This window comes from Petromyzon marinus, chromosome 37, assembly GCF_048934315.1.
Source record: "Petromyzon marinus isolate PM22_M1 ecotype Great Lakes invasive population chromosome 37, UKy_Petmar_22M1.pri1.0, whole genome shotgun sequence".
NCBI lineage: Eukaryota > Metazoa > Chordata > Hyperoartia > Petromyzontiformes > Petromyzontidae > Petromyzon > Petromyzon marinus.
Window position 1 is genome coordinate 23407872 of NC_133703.1, and position 18648 is coordinate 23426519.

General features: G+C 47.2%; 1 protein-coding gene across 4 annotated transcripts in view; it reads left to right on the forward strand.

Moving 5' to 3' along the window:
- The window catches only part of LOC116949578 (glutamate receptor ionotropic, NMDA 2C-like), a 123420-nt gene that overhangs the window by 84983 nt on the left and 19789 nt on the right, over positions 1-18648 (forward strand). For 3 of the 4 annotated variants that reach the window (XM_032967027.2, XM_032967028.2, XM_032967030.2), the window contains exons 7-10: positions 5073-5198; positions 12036-12265; positions 13970-14130; positions 16082-16347. In XM_032967027.2, the coding sequence (XP_032822918.2) occupies positions 5073-5198; positions 12036-12265; positions 13970-14130; positions 16082-16347 (783 nt within the window). The remainder of the gene's footprint in view (positions 1-5072; positions 5199-12035; positions 12266-13969; positions 14131-16081; positions 16348-18648) is intronic. The other variant, XM_032967029.2, reaches the window with a different exon arrangement.

The window sequence follows — 18648 nt, forward strand, 5'->3', positions numbered from 1 at the left end:
TCAGCAAGTCTCAACAATAAAAAAAACACGATAGAAGTGTAAAATAGAGAAAATGGTGAGCAAGTCACTGAAGAGAAATACATTATTTATATATGTCCCATTTATCGAGCTTGGGCAAGGCAACAACAACAACAAGATCACAGTCCCAGACCACACACATGTAATGGGTTCAACTGAGTCGCAGACATAGACTTGGAGGCAACACAATTATTCAGTTGCAACACCGGGTAACTTTCCCCTTAACCGAATAACAACCTATGATTGTGACCACCAGGCTCACTACACTAGTAACTACATTAGTAACTACACTAGCTACAACGTAACTGGTGTAGTTAGCCGGGTGGTGACCACCAGGCTAACTACACTAGTAACTACACTAGCAACCAGGCTAACTACACTAGCTACAACGTAACTGGTGTAGTTAGCCGGGTGGTGACCACCAGGCTAACTACACTAGTAACTACACTAGCCACCAGGCTAACTACACTAGCTACTACGTAACTGCTACTACTGATCGGGACCAACAGCTTCGGCCCGGGTCCACGTGTTGGAGACTTGTTGAACGGAGAACGTTGACGAAGGGTTCCTTCCAGGATGAACAACAACGCCGGTCCCTCTCGGGACCCGGCTTATATTCTCTGCGGCATTGCCGGCTCCACCCTTGGCCACGTCCACCTTCCAGAATCCTCGGGAAGGATCTGTGTCCCAATCACGTGACCACCCCTAGCCCCCTCTTGGGGCCCCTTTATCAACTTAACTGGTCACGTGTCCTCCCGGGTCAACCAGAGTGCCATGGCCTCACGAGACTCTATCCTTCGGCCGGCACCCACACACCCTGTCCTGTAGGGCCGGCACTGCACGCCAAGCGTGGTGCCATCGAGCGCTATCAATCAGCGCTCACCGGGCCCCTCTAGGGCTGGCACTACACCCACACCCCCACGGTGTCTGCGATGTCGCTACACCGCTCACCGGGCCCCTCTAGGGCTGGCACTGCACCCACACCATAGTGGTGTCTGCGATGTCGCTACACCGCTCACCGGGCCCCTCTAGCGCCGGCACTGCACCCAGAATGTTGACACCCAGCGATGTCACTACAAAAACATAACGCCACACCGCAGTTGTCCCTCAATGCAATGGGACATTAACATTGAACTATCAATACTCGTGTTGCGGTAGAGATCTTCTATGCGTGTGTCCTCGAAGTGACCGCGAACAGCACTTGACGCAACAGTCTCGTGAAGGCTACACGGGCTTCTCTGTCTTTGTCCCAAGTAACATAGAGACAAAGAGAGCATCGATTAAAAATTAGGTAGTGATTTGTTATCCTCTGAGGCCAGCAGCTATATTCACAACTTGAACATCAATTTATAGTTTCTACTCAATATCCGTATGAATGGCGATGTCTCCATTCATATATGGGATGGAGATCTTGATTTCACACTCGTACGTCGAGCGTGTAATGATGTGGATTTGTGAAAGGTGGCCACTCTGCGTTCCTCCAGCACTTGTGCCAGCACACAGCGTGTATGTAGAACTTATTTCGCACCGTACGTAGTCAACCGTGATGAATGGATTTGCGGGGTAAGGACAACAAACTAAACACAAAAAGCAGTTCTAAAGAAATTAGTTTTCAAGCTAGATTTTAAATTGCATACAGATAGGGAAAAAAAGTATTTGATCCCCTGCTGATTTTGTACGTTTGCCCACTGACAAAGAAATGATCGGTCTATAATTTTAATGGTAGGTTTAATTGAACAGTGAGAGACAGAATAGCAACAACAAACTCCAGAAAAACGCATGTCAAAATGTTATAAATTGATTTGCATTTTAATGAGGGAAATAAATATTTGACCCCTCTGCAAAACATGACTTAGTACTTGGTGGCAAAACCCCTGTTGGCAATCACAGAGGTCAGACGTTTCTTGTAGTTGGCCACCAGGTTTGCACACATCTCAGGAGGGATTTTGACCCACTCCTCTTTGCAGATCTTCTCCAAGTCATTAAGGTTTCGAGGCTGACGTTTGGCAACTCGAACCTTCAGCTCCCTCCACATACTTTCTATGAGATTAAGGTCTGGAGACTGGCTAGGCCACTCCAGGCCCTTAATGTGCTTCTTCTTCTTCTTGAGCCATTCCTTTGTTGCCTTGGCCGTGTGTTTTGGGTCATTGTCATGATGGAATACCCATCCACGACCCATTTTCAATGCCCTGGCTGAGGGAAGGAGGTTCTCACCCAAGATTTGACGGTACATGGCCCCGTCCATCATCCCTTTGATGCGGTGAAGTTGTCCTGTCCCCTTAGCAGAAAAACACCCCCAAAGCATAATGTTTCCATCTCCATGTTTGACGGTGGGGATGGTGTTCTTGGGGTCATAGGCAGCATTCCTCCTCCTCCAAACACGGCGAGTTGAGTTGATGCCAAAGAGCTCCATTTTGGTCTCATCTGACCACAACACTTTCACCCAGTTGTCCTCTGAATCATTCAGATGTTCATTGGCAAACTTCAGACGGGCATGTATATGTGCTTTCTTGAGCAGGGGGACCTTGCGGGCGCTGCAGGATTTCAGTCCTTCACGGCATAGTGTGTTACCAATTGTTTTCTTGGTGACTATGGTCCCAGCTGCCTTGAGATCATTGACCAGATCCTCCCGTGTAGTTCTGGGCTGATTCCTCACCGTTCTCATGATCATTGCAACTCCACGAGGTGAGATCTTGCATGGAGCCCCAGGCCGAGGGAGATTGACAGTTATTTTGTGTTTCTCCCATTTGCGAATAATCGCACCAACTGTTGTCACCTTCTCACCAAGCTGCTTGGCAATGGTCTTGTAGCCCATTTCAGCCTTGTGTAGGTCTACAATCTTGTCCCTGACATCCTTGGAGAGCTCTTTGGTCTTGGCCATGGTGGAGAGTTTGGAATCTGATTGATTGATTGCTTCTGTGGACAGGTGTCTTTTATCCAGGTAACAAGCTGAGATTAGGAGCACTCCCTTTAAGAGTGTGCTCCTAATCTCAGCTCGTTACCTGTATAAAAGACACCTGGAAGCCAGAAATCTTTCTGATTGAGAGGGGGTCAAATTCTTATTTCCCTCATTAAAATGCAAATCAATTTATAACATTTTTGACTTGTGTTTTTTCTGGATTTTGTTGTTGTTATTCTGTCTCTCACTGTTCAAATAAACCTACCATTAAAATTATAGACCGATCATTTATTTGTTAGTGGGCAAACGTACAAAATCAGCAGGGGATCAAATACTTTTTTCCCTCACTGTAGCTCCAGTGGCTTCCTAATATCGGAAGGAAGAGCGTTCCAGACGGCCGCAGAGGCGCATGTGAAAGCCCGCGATGCGGTCACCGCCTTTGTTCGACGTTTAGCCAAAAGCCGCCGCTGCGAGGATAACCGAAGTTTGCGTGATGGTGGTTTCTGCTCCTTGATAAGAGTAAGTGTGCAACCAGACATCTATCAAATGTTAAAAACACATCACGGAAAAAAGACGCACGTACTCTAGCCGTGTTTCACAAAATATGTACACTTTGAATCCCATAAAAGATTTAGTTGCATTTAAGTCCACCGAATGCACAGCACTTTCTGACATTGCGGGAGCATTGTGAACATCTTCCCACGCATCAGCACGTGCGGCCGAGCACGTCCTTTAACTCGAGTTGTCTACAAGAGCGCACACGTCCGTGACTCGATCAAAGTTGTCATCAGCCACTCTCCATTCACTGCCGGACGAAGGCCTCCCTCCCCAACTCGTTGCCAACCACCTGCGATATCGCGATCCACCTCACTCTGCACATTTACCGATGTCATCACTCCGTCTCCACAGTGGTGGTCAGCTGTTGTGGTTCTATCCTCGCCTTTGGCTGCTATTCTGTCGCCAATATTGGCCATCGTGCACGAATGTAACTGATTGAAAACTCAGTCCCCCGCACCTCCAATTAGCATGGTTGGCTATGTACGGTGCGAAAGAAGTTCAACGTACAGTACATGCATGGATACATACATGCCTTTGTCGCTCGACTGCTGAACGAACACCTTCTCATGCTGTGGGGTTCTTGGGGTTTACTGACCATACTTCACTGCGCTGGTCAGTGCAGGTTGGGTAGCCGTGGCCAGGTACAATTATTAGCGTGAAGCACTGCGTTCTACCCCTCAGTGCCTTGATAAATATGCATGGAAATGTCATTGCTTAGTTGAGATATATATTCTCTAATCTGCTAAATTGGTCCAGTACATTTAATAAGCCAATGTCCTTGTCCACCATTGCCTGGTATTAATTGCAAAACTATATCGATGCAAATCAAAATAACTCACCTAATGGAAATTAATCAGCGATATATATGCACATATTAACAGGGAGATGCTTTGTATGAGCCCTATGTAATGCTACTAGTCGGGTTATTTATAACTAATTTGGTGCCGTACGATACACACGGTGACTCTGTAATTCCTTCTAAGCAGTCCTAAACCTCTTTACCCCCTTAGTTAAGACTTGATGAAAATAAAAATCCCATGCGCACAGCAGAATTCCATTACACTTGAGTGTGAAGAAGAACGTGCCCTAAATGATTTATATTGAACCATATTTCAATTAGGATAATTGTGTACAGTATACTGCTCAGATTTTCCATCATTATTCCACAGGAGTAGTTTCAGAAGCCGCCTGGCGCATATATTATCGTTACATCACGTGCTTCGTGCGTGCACATCATCGTTACGTTATTAATTACACAACAATAAATGAAAAAAAGAACACGAGCTTGGACGGGGCTGCCCTGGACATGGAACGTATTTGGTGTCGTGGATGAACATGCGGAGCAAGAAGTCACGGGAGTTTGGAGAATCGACGACAACTGAAGCAACAGAATAGGGCGGTGATAGAACTGTCTGCAATTAAGCCGCAATTATAATAATAATAACAGCTCTAATGTAGCCTAACCGTGGAATGGATGAAAAACACTGTGGCATGACTAAACCTGCATTTCGCTTTCACCGGTGGTATTTTTGTCCTTTGTCCTCCTGAGCCAATTAACCTCACAGCGCCCCGCATTCATCTGTGCCTTGTCTTGCAGAGCCGTACAGTGCCGCCGTTTGGGTGATGATGTTTGTCCTCTGTTTATCCGTGGTGGCCATCGCTGTGTTCGTATTCGAGTACATCAGCCCCAAGGGCTACAACCGCAACCTGGCCACCGGATCAGGTACGCGACGTGTGGTTGGACTCTCTATCGCTTTATTTTGTCTGCTCCGACTGCTTCGAACATTTCCAAGTGTAAACTTTAAATGCACTTTGATGTCACGAAAGCATTGCCCGGGCAATGGCAGGGCAGTGAATAAAGACACACGTCCCCGCACGTTGTTGCTCTCCCCGTGTTCGCAGGAGTTGAGTCACGTTGCGTGCCGGCAGTGGCGGCTCTTCTCCAGATGGCCGCTGGGGTCACGAAATCAAAATAAAGAATACAAAAAACCCTTGACGGGAACTCACCTGCACATTCGTAATGTTTTATGCTAATTCCTTTGTCAAGGCACCTTGTTTCCTCGCACACAGCTTAAAGGTCGCGGTCTGAGCGTGGCTGTGTTTCACTCCAGCGCTGTCCTCGAGACAACCTGATCCCTTCACCTGATGAAGGCCGCTTGTGTTGTGGCCGAAACGTCGTGATTTTTGTTGTTTTATATTTTTTTTTACCTACGTGACTTTACCGAATAGAACCAAAGAGTATCACCTGCAGATTATTTTACAGATTACTTGGTGACGCTGCTTTGGCAGTGGTGCACAAGCGCAATTAACAACAAAAAAACTCAACACATTCGTGAATAACATTGCCTTGAAAGAAATACTATATATAAAAGAGGCAAAGTTGTCAATGTGTGTCTGTTTAAAATGTTTGGCGTACTTCCCGACATGCAACAAACTTTAAATTTGCCATGTGGGTAGTTTCCAGACTGTACACCATGCAAAAATGTGACCCGCGCATGTGGAAGCGTAACGTATTGTAGTGTAGTGGTTAGCGCACCACACTACGAACCCAGCGACCCGAGTTCGATTCCCGCTCACGACCACCACCGGTGACGATTATTTCAACCGCTCCTGGGCCTCCCCTAGGTCGACTCAGCCTCAAACGAGTAACTGCTGTGGTGTGTGAACATCGCCGCTGGGGAGACAAAGGCGGCCGCGCGTGGTGGATCCAAGTCCCGGGCGAAGCCGGGTAGTACAGCTAGTACTATATATAAATAGGTGACGTTTCAGGCAATGGCCCTTCATAGCAAATACATAAAGAGGCCAGATTTAAATGGATAATCAGAGTTGACGACTGAACTTGTTTACACCATGGGGCTTGATGAGAACTACATTTCTTTAAAAATATCTGATGACCAGTTTTTGTCAATGGCCCTTTTTCATAGCTCATAATAAACATTATAAACTATACTAACCTCCACCCCCACCTCACCCTGCGGGCCTCCGTGCCGGACCGGACCTTCTCTGAAAAAAGAGCTTCACGGCTCGTCGGATTCCTCCAGTCTAAATAAAGACCAAGATTCCGATTGTGATATATTTACCAGCCGGCCGCCGCTGAGCGTGACTCTGCCGCGGAGCAGCGGGATTCGGATCCACGCTCGGCACACAGCAGTGGGCACAGCAGTGGGTACATTAAAGTGGGCACAGCAGTGGGCACATTGAAGTGGGCACAGCAGTGGGCACATTGAAGTGGGCACAGCAGTGAGCACATTGAAGTGGGCACAGCAGTGGGCACATTGAAGTGGGCACAGCAGTGGGCACAGCAGTGGGCACAGCAGTGGGTACATTAAAGTGGGCACAGCAGTGGGCACATTGAAGTGGGCACAGCAGTGGGCACATTGAAGTGGGCACAGCAGTGGGTACATTAAAGTGGGCACAGCAGTGGGCACAGCAGTGGGCACAGCAGTGGGCACAGCAGTGGGCACACGAGAGACTTTGCTTCCCCGATGAAATTCGCGCTTCCTACCGCCGGGTCGGTTCGATTTCCCGAGCCGAGCTTCGCTTGCTATCTGCGGCGTGACTTCGAGAGGTTTGCGCCAGTTACGTGCAAAGTTACATTCCTCTCTTCTTGTTCCACCTCCGGTTAAAGCCAAGCAGCAGCTGTAATGATCATTGGATTTACAGCACGCTTCCTCCGGCTAAAGTTGTGAGCAGATTTTCGCCTGCCACTCGATACATTCTGGTGGACGGCTTAACGGCCGGTTCTTTTTTCCTCCCCGTGCTATGCAAATGACTTACTGTGCATTTGGCAGATTCAGACATTGTGCCTGGAGGGAAAGTATAATTTCCTCTGATCCTTTCTTTAATTTGGCCATTGGGGGTGGGCGTAGGGGTGCTGTGCGTGACTCAGGCTGGCCTTGAGCTGACTTGGCTGACCTGGCTGGCTGGAGCTGACTTCCTAAGCTCTCTCCTTGTGCTGTGTTCCTGGCAAGAGCAGTAATTAATCCGTCCGCGTGTGCTCTTCTTGTAATATCACGGTAGAAGGGGGTGCACTGCCGTGGTGTAAATGGGTCAGCACGCTGCACTCGCGATTCAGACGGCACCAGTTCGATGCTATCTTCCGGCGGGGGCAGTTGAAACGATTCACGCGGCCACGTTTCCACCGAGCAGGATCTGTGAGAACGCCGCGGTCAGTCGATCGGCAGGTCGCGTGTGCTGGGGTCAAGTGTGAGCACGCCCATATTTTCCAACACGTCTGGTCAGCATGGAAGAGTAGACCTCGTACTCTCTGTAGATTTCGCCATTGTGGAGGCCCTTCTGCCAACAGTGACGCGAGCAGGCAATTTTGCCGGGCTGTACCATTACATCTCGTTACGAGGGTATTTGTGTGAAGAGGAACACACGAACACATGGGTCCAGACAATATGCACATCTGGTAGCACTGCTGCCAAGTGCTCAACTCACAACCACATGGTCGTCAGTACACAAACTGGCCCCTGTCGATCGGTGGGGTGCGTGTAGTGGGGCAAAGCGTGGGTACTCCCACTTCTTCCCCTACGCCTGGCCAGTAGCAGAAGGGCGCTAGAGCAGTTCAGAACTTCTTGCTTGCACCGTGTGTGGCAAACGACGGCTTAATTAGGCTCTGCTGTAAGCACTTACGGAGGCAAAACGGCCGGCCCACAAGCCGATTAATGGAGCCTCTAGGCCGTTAATAAACGCTGGTGTGCATGTGAGGCATGGTCGAATAATTGCAAATACGATGGATCAAAAGTAGGCACGGAGACAAGGGTGCTTATTTTACTTCTCAATACGGTGACGAGTAACATGCTGGCGCACTAATTATCGCCCGCTATGTCATTGTGCGATGGCGATCAGGGTTTCAAGGTAATTCACTCCTAGCCACCTCATTAAGAAACTTTGCAATGTAAGAAATATATACATGGAACTCACGTGGTACACGCAAGGATCCTCGAGCAATGATTCTTCAACTACCAAGAAGGGTCATTCCGAAAATCCTGTCCCTGAATTTGTAGGAGATTGTATTCTAGATACTTTTATCCCAAATTGTATCCAGGTTGTACCACTGACATCGTATTATGAGATGGAGGCATCCATTCAGCATTCCCGCAGAGCAGTCAGAGCATCACCCTGTGTGAGAGACACCTCATTTAGGATGATGAGCATTTTCTTGTGTAACCAGGTAGAGGCCCACTGAGCTATACAGCTCTTTTCAGAAGTGACCTGGCCACGAACGATAGCTCAGTGAAGTGGCTTGTCATCACGTGGACATTATTTATAGCAGGCAAAGACTCTAAACGCGTGGTGACCTTGATTCTAAATGTGGAGGGGAGCACCGGAGGACCCCAAGAAAAATCTACGCGACAACGTGGAGAGAAACACGCAAACTCCAAATTTAAAGCAGGCGTCAGGGTTCGGGATCGAACCTACATACCAGGAGAGGTAGTTAACATCTCCCCACCGTGGCAGGTTTTGTGCAATCATTGGTGACGAGACTGAGACGATCAACTTTCAAGTGTAATGAGTTGAGACCATCAAATGCACTTTAACCATGGGTGGTTGCCCTGTTTCGAATCCAGATTCTCAGTGGTGCTACCTCAGTATGCTGACCTCTTGAGCCGCGGCAATCATTTCGTGATTGACATTATTACTCTGATTTTTCATATGAAAAGTAAGCTCAGCAAGTGGGGGTTGCTGAGATACACTGGTTCTGTACCTTGCGACGACAGTCCACAGCCCTCGCGTGCTGAAAAACAGCCCATCACGAGCGGTACAATTCACAAGTAACACGCCGTGAGGAATTTATAACGGGAAGAAAAAACACCTCTTAAGAATATATCTGCAGTGTTCATACCCCCTTCCCGAACGATCTCTTTCCTAAGCAAATTACTTTCTTCATTCGTGTTGGTTTTTATCAAACCCAGGGCGCTCTGGCCAATGTCCTGCGTCGCCTCGGACTCACCGATCGCCTTCAGTCACCTCCTGAGCCAGCCGTACGTTACGGCAAGCTGAAGGATTTTACCCTGTCTCATGTTAATGTGTTTTCAACCAGGTCCACTGCTTTTTCCTGAGTAATATATATTATTTAAAAGCGATTAAACAGTTTCAGATAAGTAATATTGGTCAAAAGACGTTTTCCCACACGATTACGCTTATTACATCTATCACATTTCTTGACTTTCTTAAGAAAAACGTGTGACGCATTAATACATTATTTGTTCCATTAAGCACAGCAGGACCGCATAAACTCAATACGAGAAGTCAAATGCAGCCTCAAAATCCGCGCGGCTTTTTTTCATCCTGAAAAATATTCAAAGTCATTTTTACTCTCACATTTTTTTAAAAACAAGTTATGGAGTACTTTTCCTCCTTTTGAGCGCTGCACTTTGGAACGATACTCCATAAAGCAGTGCTCACACAGGAGGCCAGCGCTCACAAAATTTCCATTTCTTTCTAGCTTTGACGACAACATAAATTGCAGAATCATAGAAGAATAACTGACTGATTTTTCATAACGTGCTGATTGATGTACAAGTGTTTAGGGGTGGTACATACAATACTCAACGACTACGCTTTCCTTTTCCTCAACTTCACTGTAATCCCCGTGGTTGGCCTCCCTACACATTACCAAAAATCGCCATTTAAAGCAGCGTTACATATTTCACCTAACGCTACAGCCATAAATATACACGAACGTCGATTCTCCTTCTACAATAGAACGCTCATCAATAGCGATCCACACAATTTATGGACATGAGTAAATATTGACGAAGGTATCTGAAGAGTCCATCTCAAAAGGGCCCGGTGTTAAGCAACAGGCACTGTGCGCGGTTTTTTATTGCTATAAAATCCCTCGTATCCTTTGTTACATTTTGTAGGTACGTTACCCACACAAGTAATCATTGCATTGGCCGGTAAAGAAAGAGTCACACGCAATCCACGGGAAAGAGGTTTGATTCACAGCTAAGGTAGTTGAAACGGAAGAGTAAGCAACCTCATCGACCCTTGCCTCTCTCCACATTTCAGTGACACGGGAGGCCTTACATAAATAAATAATTCGATTGGTAGAGGACAGGTAAAGGTGCAGCCCTGCAATAGCCTGCTCACAGCACTGCTGGCAGAAGAGCCTCTACCAGAGGGACCTTTAGAGGGTACGTGGCCTTCTTTTCCACGCTGATCAGATGTCTTGGAAGAGGTGGGGGCACCCACATCTCTACCCCACACCACGCAACCTGCTGCGAGTCTCACGTTGCCGAAACGAGGGTGGGGACATCTAAGAAACTGGCACCGTTGGTTCAACTGCCGCCCTAGGAGATCAAATCGAACCAAGTGACCTCTGGATTGCAGGTCCAGCGTGATGACCGTTACACCACGGAAGCAATCCAAATTATGGGTACGCCCAACCGATGGAATGCATTGCAGTGAGCAAGGCATCCAGGGTTAGCGAGCACGTGAGCGCTGTGTAAGGCGCAGCTTTGTCTACGTCGTACAACCATTGAGCCGGCACGGATTGTACCAATTATTTTGACCCTCACTCTCAGATATCACTCGTCACTGCCATCAGCCTTGGTCGGGAATCGAATGAAGGTCGCCTGGCTTGTAGCGTGGGGTGCTAACCACTGGCCCACCGCTCAACTCCCTCGCACAATAAACGAAGCCTTAAATTGCATCAATGGCAGTTTTTTAATTGAAAAAGCATCGCTGCAGTGACTCATATTCGCGCTATTATTGCTTGTGTCTATCTTTTTCCACAGGGAAAGACTGCTACCGTCAATTGTGCCTCAATGTTTTCGAGTCTGTATATCGATTGGCTCATTAACAGCAAGGCCCACTGCTATGCATACATATCCTCAGGGTAGATTATATTAACTCTTTGTAACTTCATGGCAAATACAATCTCCGGCACTATTAGCTTTAAAAAAAAAAATCCACTTTAATCACTATTTGCGTAAAGTTATTTGCAAACAGTGGATGGCGGGATGCTGCCCGCGGCGTAACGGTTTATCGGCGCGCTGGACTTTGTGATGCAGAGCTCGCTGGTTTCCATTCGTTCTCCCGGCGCGGCAGGTGAAACACAACGGCAAAAGCCTCCTCAACAGCAATGCCTCTGTCCAGCCAGCAGAAGCAACGGCTGCGCCACAATCGTGGCACGTGGCGGTCTTTACTACAGAAGCACTCTCGAGCTCTTATAGAAGAGGCCCTTCATCCAGCATTGGCATGAGCAGGAAATTGCAGGGCTGCACCTCTAAATATTTTTTGTACCTTTCATAGACAGGGTTAGCTGGTAAAAATAAAAAGCATGATCTTGTATTCACTGCATGAATGAACTTAAACTGACATTGACAGCTGGATTCACGGACTGGTGAAGAATGTTCCTTTCACCGACTATTCTGCCATTTAAGCCGTATTGTAAGAAAAACGTGAATCTGGTCCACGGTCATAAATAATGAGAGAGAAAGAGCTCTCAGTTAACGACGACTGCTTTGAAGTTGCCATACGTAAAGTGGCTGCCAAACAACCATTGCAATGTTGCATTCTCGCCGTGTGCTCTTTGTTTTCGTAGCGCCTGACGGACCGACTTTCACGATCGGAAAATGCATCTGGTTGCTGTGGGCTCTGGTCTTCAACAATTCGGTGCCGGTCGAAAACCCACGGGGAACCTCGAGCAAAATCATGGTGCTCGTCTGGGCCTTCTTTGCCGTGATCTTTCTGGCGAGCTACACAGCCAACCTGGCTGCCTTCATGATCCAGGAGGAGTACATTGACCAGGTGTCTGGCCTGAGCGACAAGAAGGTGACATCACTCTCCAGCAGGCCGCTCGCTGAGCGAGGGGCTCCGCACACACTGACACCCAGGCAACAATGCAACACACAGACCCAACACAAAGACACAACACATAGACACAACACATAGACACAACACATAGACACAACACATATACACAACACATATACACAACACACAGACACACCACATAGACACAACACATATACACAACACATAGACACAACACATATACACAACACGCAGACACAACACATAGACACAACACAGACACAACACATATACACAACACATATACACAACACACAGACACACCACATAGACACAACACACAGACACAACACACAGACACAACACACAGACACAACACATAAACAACACACAGACACAACACATAGACACAACACACAGACCCAACACATAGACACAACACATAGACACAACACACAGACACAACACAGCACATGAACTCCACTCATTGATTCCTACACCCATGTTGAGGACTTGGCTTACCAGACTCACTGTGCCATCTAATCCACACTCTGTTCCACCACCATCACCGCTACCACCACCACCACCACTGCCACCACCACCACCACCACCACACTGCGGGCCACACCACCTCTCCTTCTGCTTCTCTTCTCACTCTGCCCGACCTTATAATTCTGTCAGATCGTCACGTATAACCTTGCTCAATTCAATAAACGTATTAACTCTTATCTGTTAGACTTTCAAGAGTGCTGTGTGTCACTGTTGCGAATGAGACGATCACAGTGTCTTGAGTTTTCACCCCGATTCCACAAAAATAAACGCGAAATTTGAAACGTTCTGGTTGCTTAGCCGTTGGGCGTACGTTCAGCAACGGTGATAAAAATTATTGATAAAAATAATAATGACAGATGTGGGATGTCGTACGCATACCACCTCTTTCACATGTAACACTGACAATGCAATGAAGAGCAAAATTCAAACTTGTGCTAAAGATTAACTGAAAGGCGTCTGTGCCAGCGCGAAATGTATCGGCAACAAAAGCGTCCGTCGGCAGGGTGTGAATAATAAAAGCCAGTAGCATGCCAATGTTGTCAGATGTTTCGTAGCGGAAACGTCGACGGGTTTCAACACGAACGCCGCGCTTTGACACATCACTGAGAACAATCGTGTGCTAACTGAAGAACTCTTTCAATGTACATTTTTTATCCATGTTTTATTTTAATTGCAAATGCACATAACTTGTCACCTGCAAATGGTCTGCCAGTGTCGTTGAAGAAATTACACGTATGGAGAAAATGCAAATGCGTATTTTCTCTGGGACGAATGTTGAATTAAATGATCCCTCCGACGTGTCACCGGCGCGTACGCCGCCGCTGATCGGCGTGACGTCTGGCGCTTTGCTGGGTGAGCCAGGAGCCCTTTCAGGAAGCGAAACGTCTGACATCGTGCAGAACTGAGCACGATACAACCCGAAAACAGACGGAGGATGCGCACAGCGCTACAACCGTGGAAACATCCGGAATATTGTTGTGTTAATTCGTTGAACATAACACCATCAGTCGTTTTGCTTATTGCAACAACAAAAAACCTAATTACCACACCAACACATTACTAATGTTACGATTGTGTGTTGCTTGTTTGTGTATTATGAATTGTGGATCTGTGCGTGTGCTCTATTCATGTAGCTGTGTCTTTGTTGTTTCTTGTTGGGTGTGGGATTAGTTCCAGAAGCCCAATGAGCAAAACACACCGCTTCGCTTTGGCACCGTTCCCAATGGAAGCACCGAGAGGAATATTCGGAACAATTATCCAGAAATGCACAACTACATGTCCCGCTACAACCAAAAATCAGTGGAGGATGCACTTGAGAGTCTCAAGAAAGGGTAAGGCATAATCTGGGTTCTCTAATCCCTTATTCAATTAGAAAGGGGGGATTTAGCCAAATAACATATTTTTTTTCACCTTAACTCAGTGCTTTTTAGTTGTTAATTTAATTCATTCGCGGCTCGCTTTTTTCTTTAAAAAAATCCATATGCTTGCTGAAAACTATTGAATTCACTCAAGAGGCAGGCTTATTCACGACGCGTTGCTTTAGAATCTAATTGGAATCAAGCTGTTTTTTTTGTACGAGCCGATTATATATATAAAAAAAAACGTTCTGCCCATTTGCTATCGTTGCCCTGCACCCAGTGTCCACGTGCAAAGAGGGTGAACGGTGAACGCGCAGCGGCGAGGCGCCACGCAGTCACCGTGGCTGCTGCTGCTGCTGCTCCATGGGCCTTTGACGAGGCAGAATGCAGAGCAAATGCAGCCAGCACTCCCACAGTTATAATCGCCATGGCCACCCAACTTAAATAACACAGATGAGTCAGACTAATTATGCATATTGTAATTGTTCCTGCTGCAGCAGATATTTAGAGGTTAGTTAATTTGTAGCAGTAATTAAATTATTTCCTGTGTCCCAATATATACTATCACGCTGTTGACATTTTGGCCAGCTTTTTTACACGATTCCTTTAAATGTCAATACTTCCTTGGAGGGCCATCTTTGGTTAACTGTGCAATCTCAATTCTCCCCTCTGCGGTAATAATTTCATGAAATATTTTTTGTATTTCTGATTCCAAATGGATAAAAAAACCTCCAAGATATCTCACTGCTCAAATGCCTCGTTCAAGTGTCGGCCCCCCAGTTCACGATTTGAGCTCGCACCGCTCAGCTGCTCGCTTGCGAGACGCTTTGACTTTGGCAAGGAGAAAGGAGACATTCAATGGAGCCTCCTCGCAAGAGGACGCTGTCTCACCCAGGCCTGAGCTTAGCCTAAGGGCCCACACGCACATTTGAAACGGAGGTTTTAGAATAGAATAGTTTTAGAATAGAGTCGAGGGAGACCGAAAAACACTGCACTGGGTAATGAAAATAATCAGATATTTATAACGTCAAAACAATGCATAGGACTAAGATTAATAGCAAACAGTTTTAAATGTGGCATCTTTCGTGGAATCCTATGAATGCATTATATCAGTCATGGCAAAAATAAGCCGATATTATCTTGCCAAAATATCAATTGTTTTTGTGTTCATTACATCGATAATAACTTCAAGATAGTAATATTGTTTCATTAAACAGTGACCCATCTGCAGTAATTGTTCTAATTAGTGCAATGCTTTCAAGGAATTGTCCTCTCCTATTACTTGTAGTTGCTGGTAGCTTGAGCGCTCTCTGAATTAAGATTATTTTGGATGGTCGATTATCACACTGGGTGCTGTATTGGCTAATGCACCAGACTTGCAATCCAACAGTTGGGCAGAATACTTAAAACTGAATAAATGGGTACGCCAGTAAAGTAGATCGACAGGTCGCGTGCCGTGGTGGTCAAGTTTCGGTACTCCCACCTCTCCCTAGACATCTGTCCAGCGTGGTGGAAGAATAGACCAAAATACACCCGACAGGGGCAATCTAGAGCTCACTCGAGTGGATACCCTTCTGCCAGCAGTGGCATTAGCCAGAAATTGCAGGACCGCGGCTTTACCTCTTTACCAAAGCGGTATTTACGTGGCAAGTCAGGGCGTGCCCTTTCTTGAATCAATATCGAGTCTTACGCTCAGGGCACATTAATGGGTACTCCCTCTAGTGGAGACCCATCCGCCAGCAGTGGCCAGAGCAAGCAGTTGCAGGACCGCCCCTTCATCTTCATTGTTTCTCAACTCCCATCGCCGATCTCTGTGCGAGTGAGGGATTTCTTTTTCGAGCGGTGTCCTGACGCCGCGATTCTCATCCCCGCCCCCCCCCCCCCCCCCCCCCGTCTCCTTCACGCGCCCGCGGCTGCGGGCCAGGAAACTGGACGCATTCATCTACGACGCCGCCGTCCTCAACTACATGGCGGGCAAGGACGAGGGCTGCAAGCTGGTGACCATCGGCAGCGGCAAGGTGTTCGCCACCACGGGCTACGGCATCGGGCTGCAGAAGGCGTCCAAGTGGAAGAAGCACATTGACCTGGCCCTGCTTCAGTTCATGGGCGACGGTAACACAAGCGCAGTGCGGCAACGGCACATAGGGTTGCCACCTGGCCCGGTTTTCCCAGGATCGTCCTCTTGTCGAGGTAGATGTCCTGTGGAATCTGTCATTCTTCCCGGGACACTAACAGTCCCGGTTTTTTTCCATTTACATAATAATAATACACCACACAAGATGATACATTTGCCTGTAGTTCTTCCCTCTTCCAGTTTTGTGAGATATTCCTCTTCTTCTTCCCATTATATGTCCGTTTTTTTAGAACCTCAGAGGTGGCAACCCTAATGGCTCATGGCACGTGGAAGTATCTCTTTGGATTCTCTCTCAATCAGAATTAGACCAATGTTTCTTATACAATGGAAGCCACGGTCGATTCCAGTAAATGTACAGACACGTTGAAGAAAACGTCATCGCAGATGATGAACTTGCATTGAGATGGATATGCATCCTCCTTCATCTGCAGCAGACCACTGCCAATTCTTGGTTAGCGGCTGAGAAAGGCAGCAAAGTCTTCCTCGGGTTTTCCAGTCTCAGGTGCTCACGCGTTGCAGCTGGATTATCTTAAAATTGGAACACAGAAGCAACGCGTGGTGCTTGCGGCAGTGGTGACGATGATGCTCCTACTGCTGCACTGGTGCTGGGCTACCAGAGCACCAGATGGGCTGTGAGTGCTCGTCTGGTGGAGACAGCGCTGAGGGCAAAGCCACTGCCAGCACATTCCAGTTTCTCTCAGTGGGCCTCTATGCGAGTCTATGATGCTCTTTGCGAGTTAGTGGGTCTCTATGGGAGGCTATCAGTCTGTGCACGTTAGTGGATCTCTATTCAAGTCTATGATTTTCCGTGCGAGTTAGTGGGTATCTATGCAAGACTCTCGTTCTCTGTGCAAGTTAGTGGGTCTCTATGCGAGTCTATGATGCTCTGTGCGAGTTAGTTGGTCTCTATGCGAGTCTATGATGCTCTGTGCGAGTTAGTGGGTCTCTATGGGAGGCTTTGAGTCTGTGCAAATTAGTGGATCTCTATGCAAGTCTATCATTTTCTGTGCAAGTGAGTGCCATGGGTCTCGCTGATGATAAGAGCACTGGTGACGAAGCCACGACCAGCGCAGTCTAGTTTCTCAATGAATCCTCCTGTACACTTTATCACCTGAAACTAGAAAACCCAAAGCGAATTTGCTGCCTCCTCAACCTGGCAGAGATGTTGCAAATGAATCAACAAGGAAATTAATTATGAGCATTTGAACTACTCACGAAGTCCATCTCTATGCGAGTCACCCAAAGGCAGCAGCACCTGTTCGCAGGAAGACCTACAATGGTAGCACACGTGTGATAGACAAGGGGGTTAGCAGTGCTGTAGCGGTTACTGCTCTGCACCATGAACCCGAGTTTTATTCCTGGCGCACAGCCAGCATCATTGGCGAGTGATATCTGAGCCGGCCCTGGGCCGCCATATCCCCGCACCTTCACCAACCAACGTCGACTCGTGTGGTGAAGTATAGTCAAACAAGTTCTTCATCATTGGCCACACATTGACATAAGAGCTTTAAATTATTCTGTTATGTGTGTGTAGTTACGGAGTACACCGCTAACACTGCAGGAGCTCTATGACTGTCACTCACGTGTGCGATGAACAACTGGAAAATTAATTAGGGATAATTAATGCGCAGTCTCACAGCACGGTTCCAACCCTTGGAACAGACCCACAAGTGGCCCTCGTGCTGCGGAGTTCACGCGGCTCTTTCTTCGTGGGTGCGCATGCTCTTGCAATCAATTAGGTATTCATCACGCGTTACATTCGTTAACACCACGAGGGTGGGTCCTTTATTAATGCTGCCTTTGATAAGGCCGGGGGTGTCGTGAATCATACTGCGTGTGCCAAGGGTTGTCCTGCGGACAATATAACGTTTAACCCCATTGTTAACTTCTTGAACTCAAGAGATATTTCAGATGTTAATGATATAGATGCAAACAAAATACATAAAGATGACGTAAGAGCAGCCATCGCTGTGAACAATTTTTATAAAAAAAATCCAAATATATACAAAATGCCTGTGGTTTAGTCCGTTTTTACACGAAATATGCACAGAAATTGCCCTTCCACCAGTGCCTAAATCCGGCTGAATGTGCTTAATCGTAGGTTGTACAGAGCTCGTAATCAATACCAAAGTTCTGAAGTTCAGTGACTGACTGACAAGCTGACTCATTATTGGAAAAATTTAATTTCTTGTAACATTGATGGTCCGAGAGTGCGCCTGCCGGAGGAAGACGAGCGACGGAATTCACTCATGTGTAGGCGCTAAGTGGATTATTACATCGCGGGGATCTTGGTGGCGGCTTGGGAAGGGGCCTTCATCCAGCAGTGGATTGATCATGCCTGACGACGATGACGATGA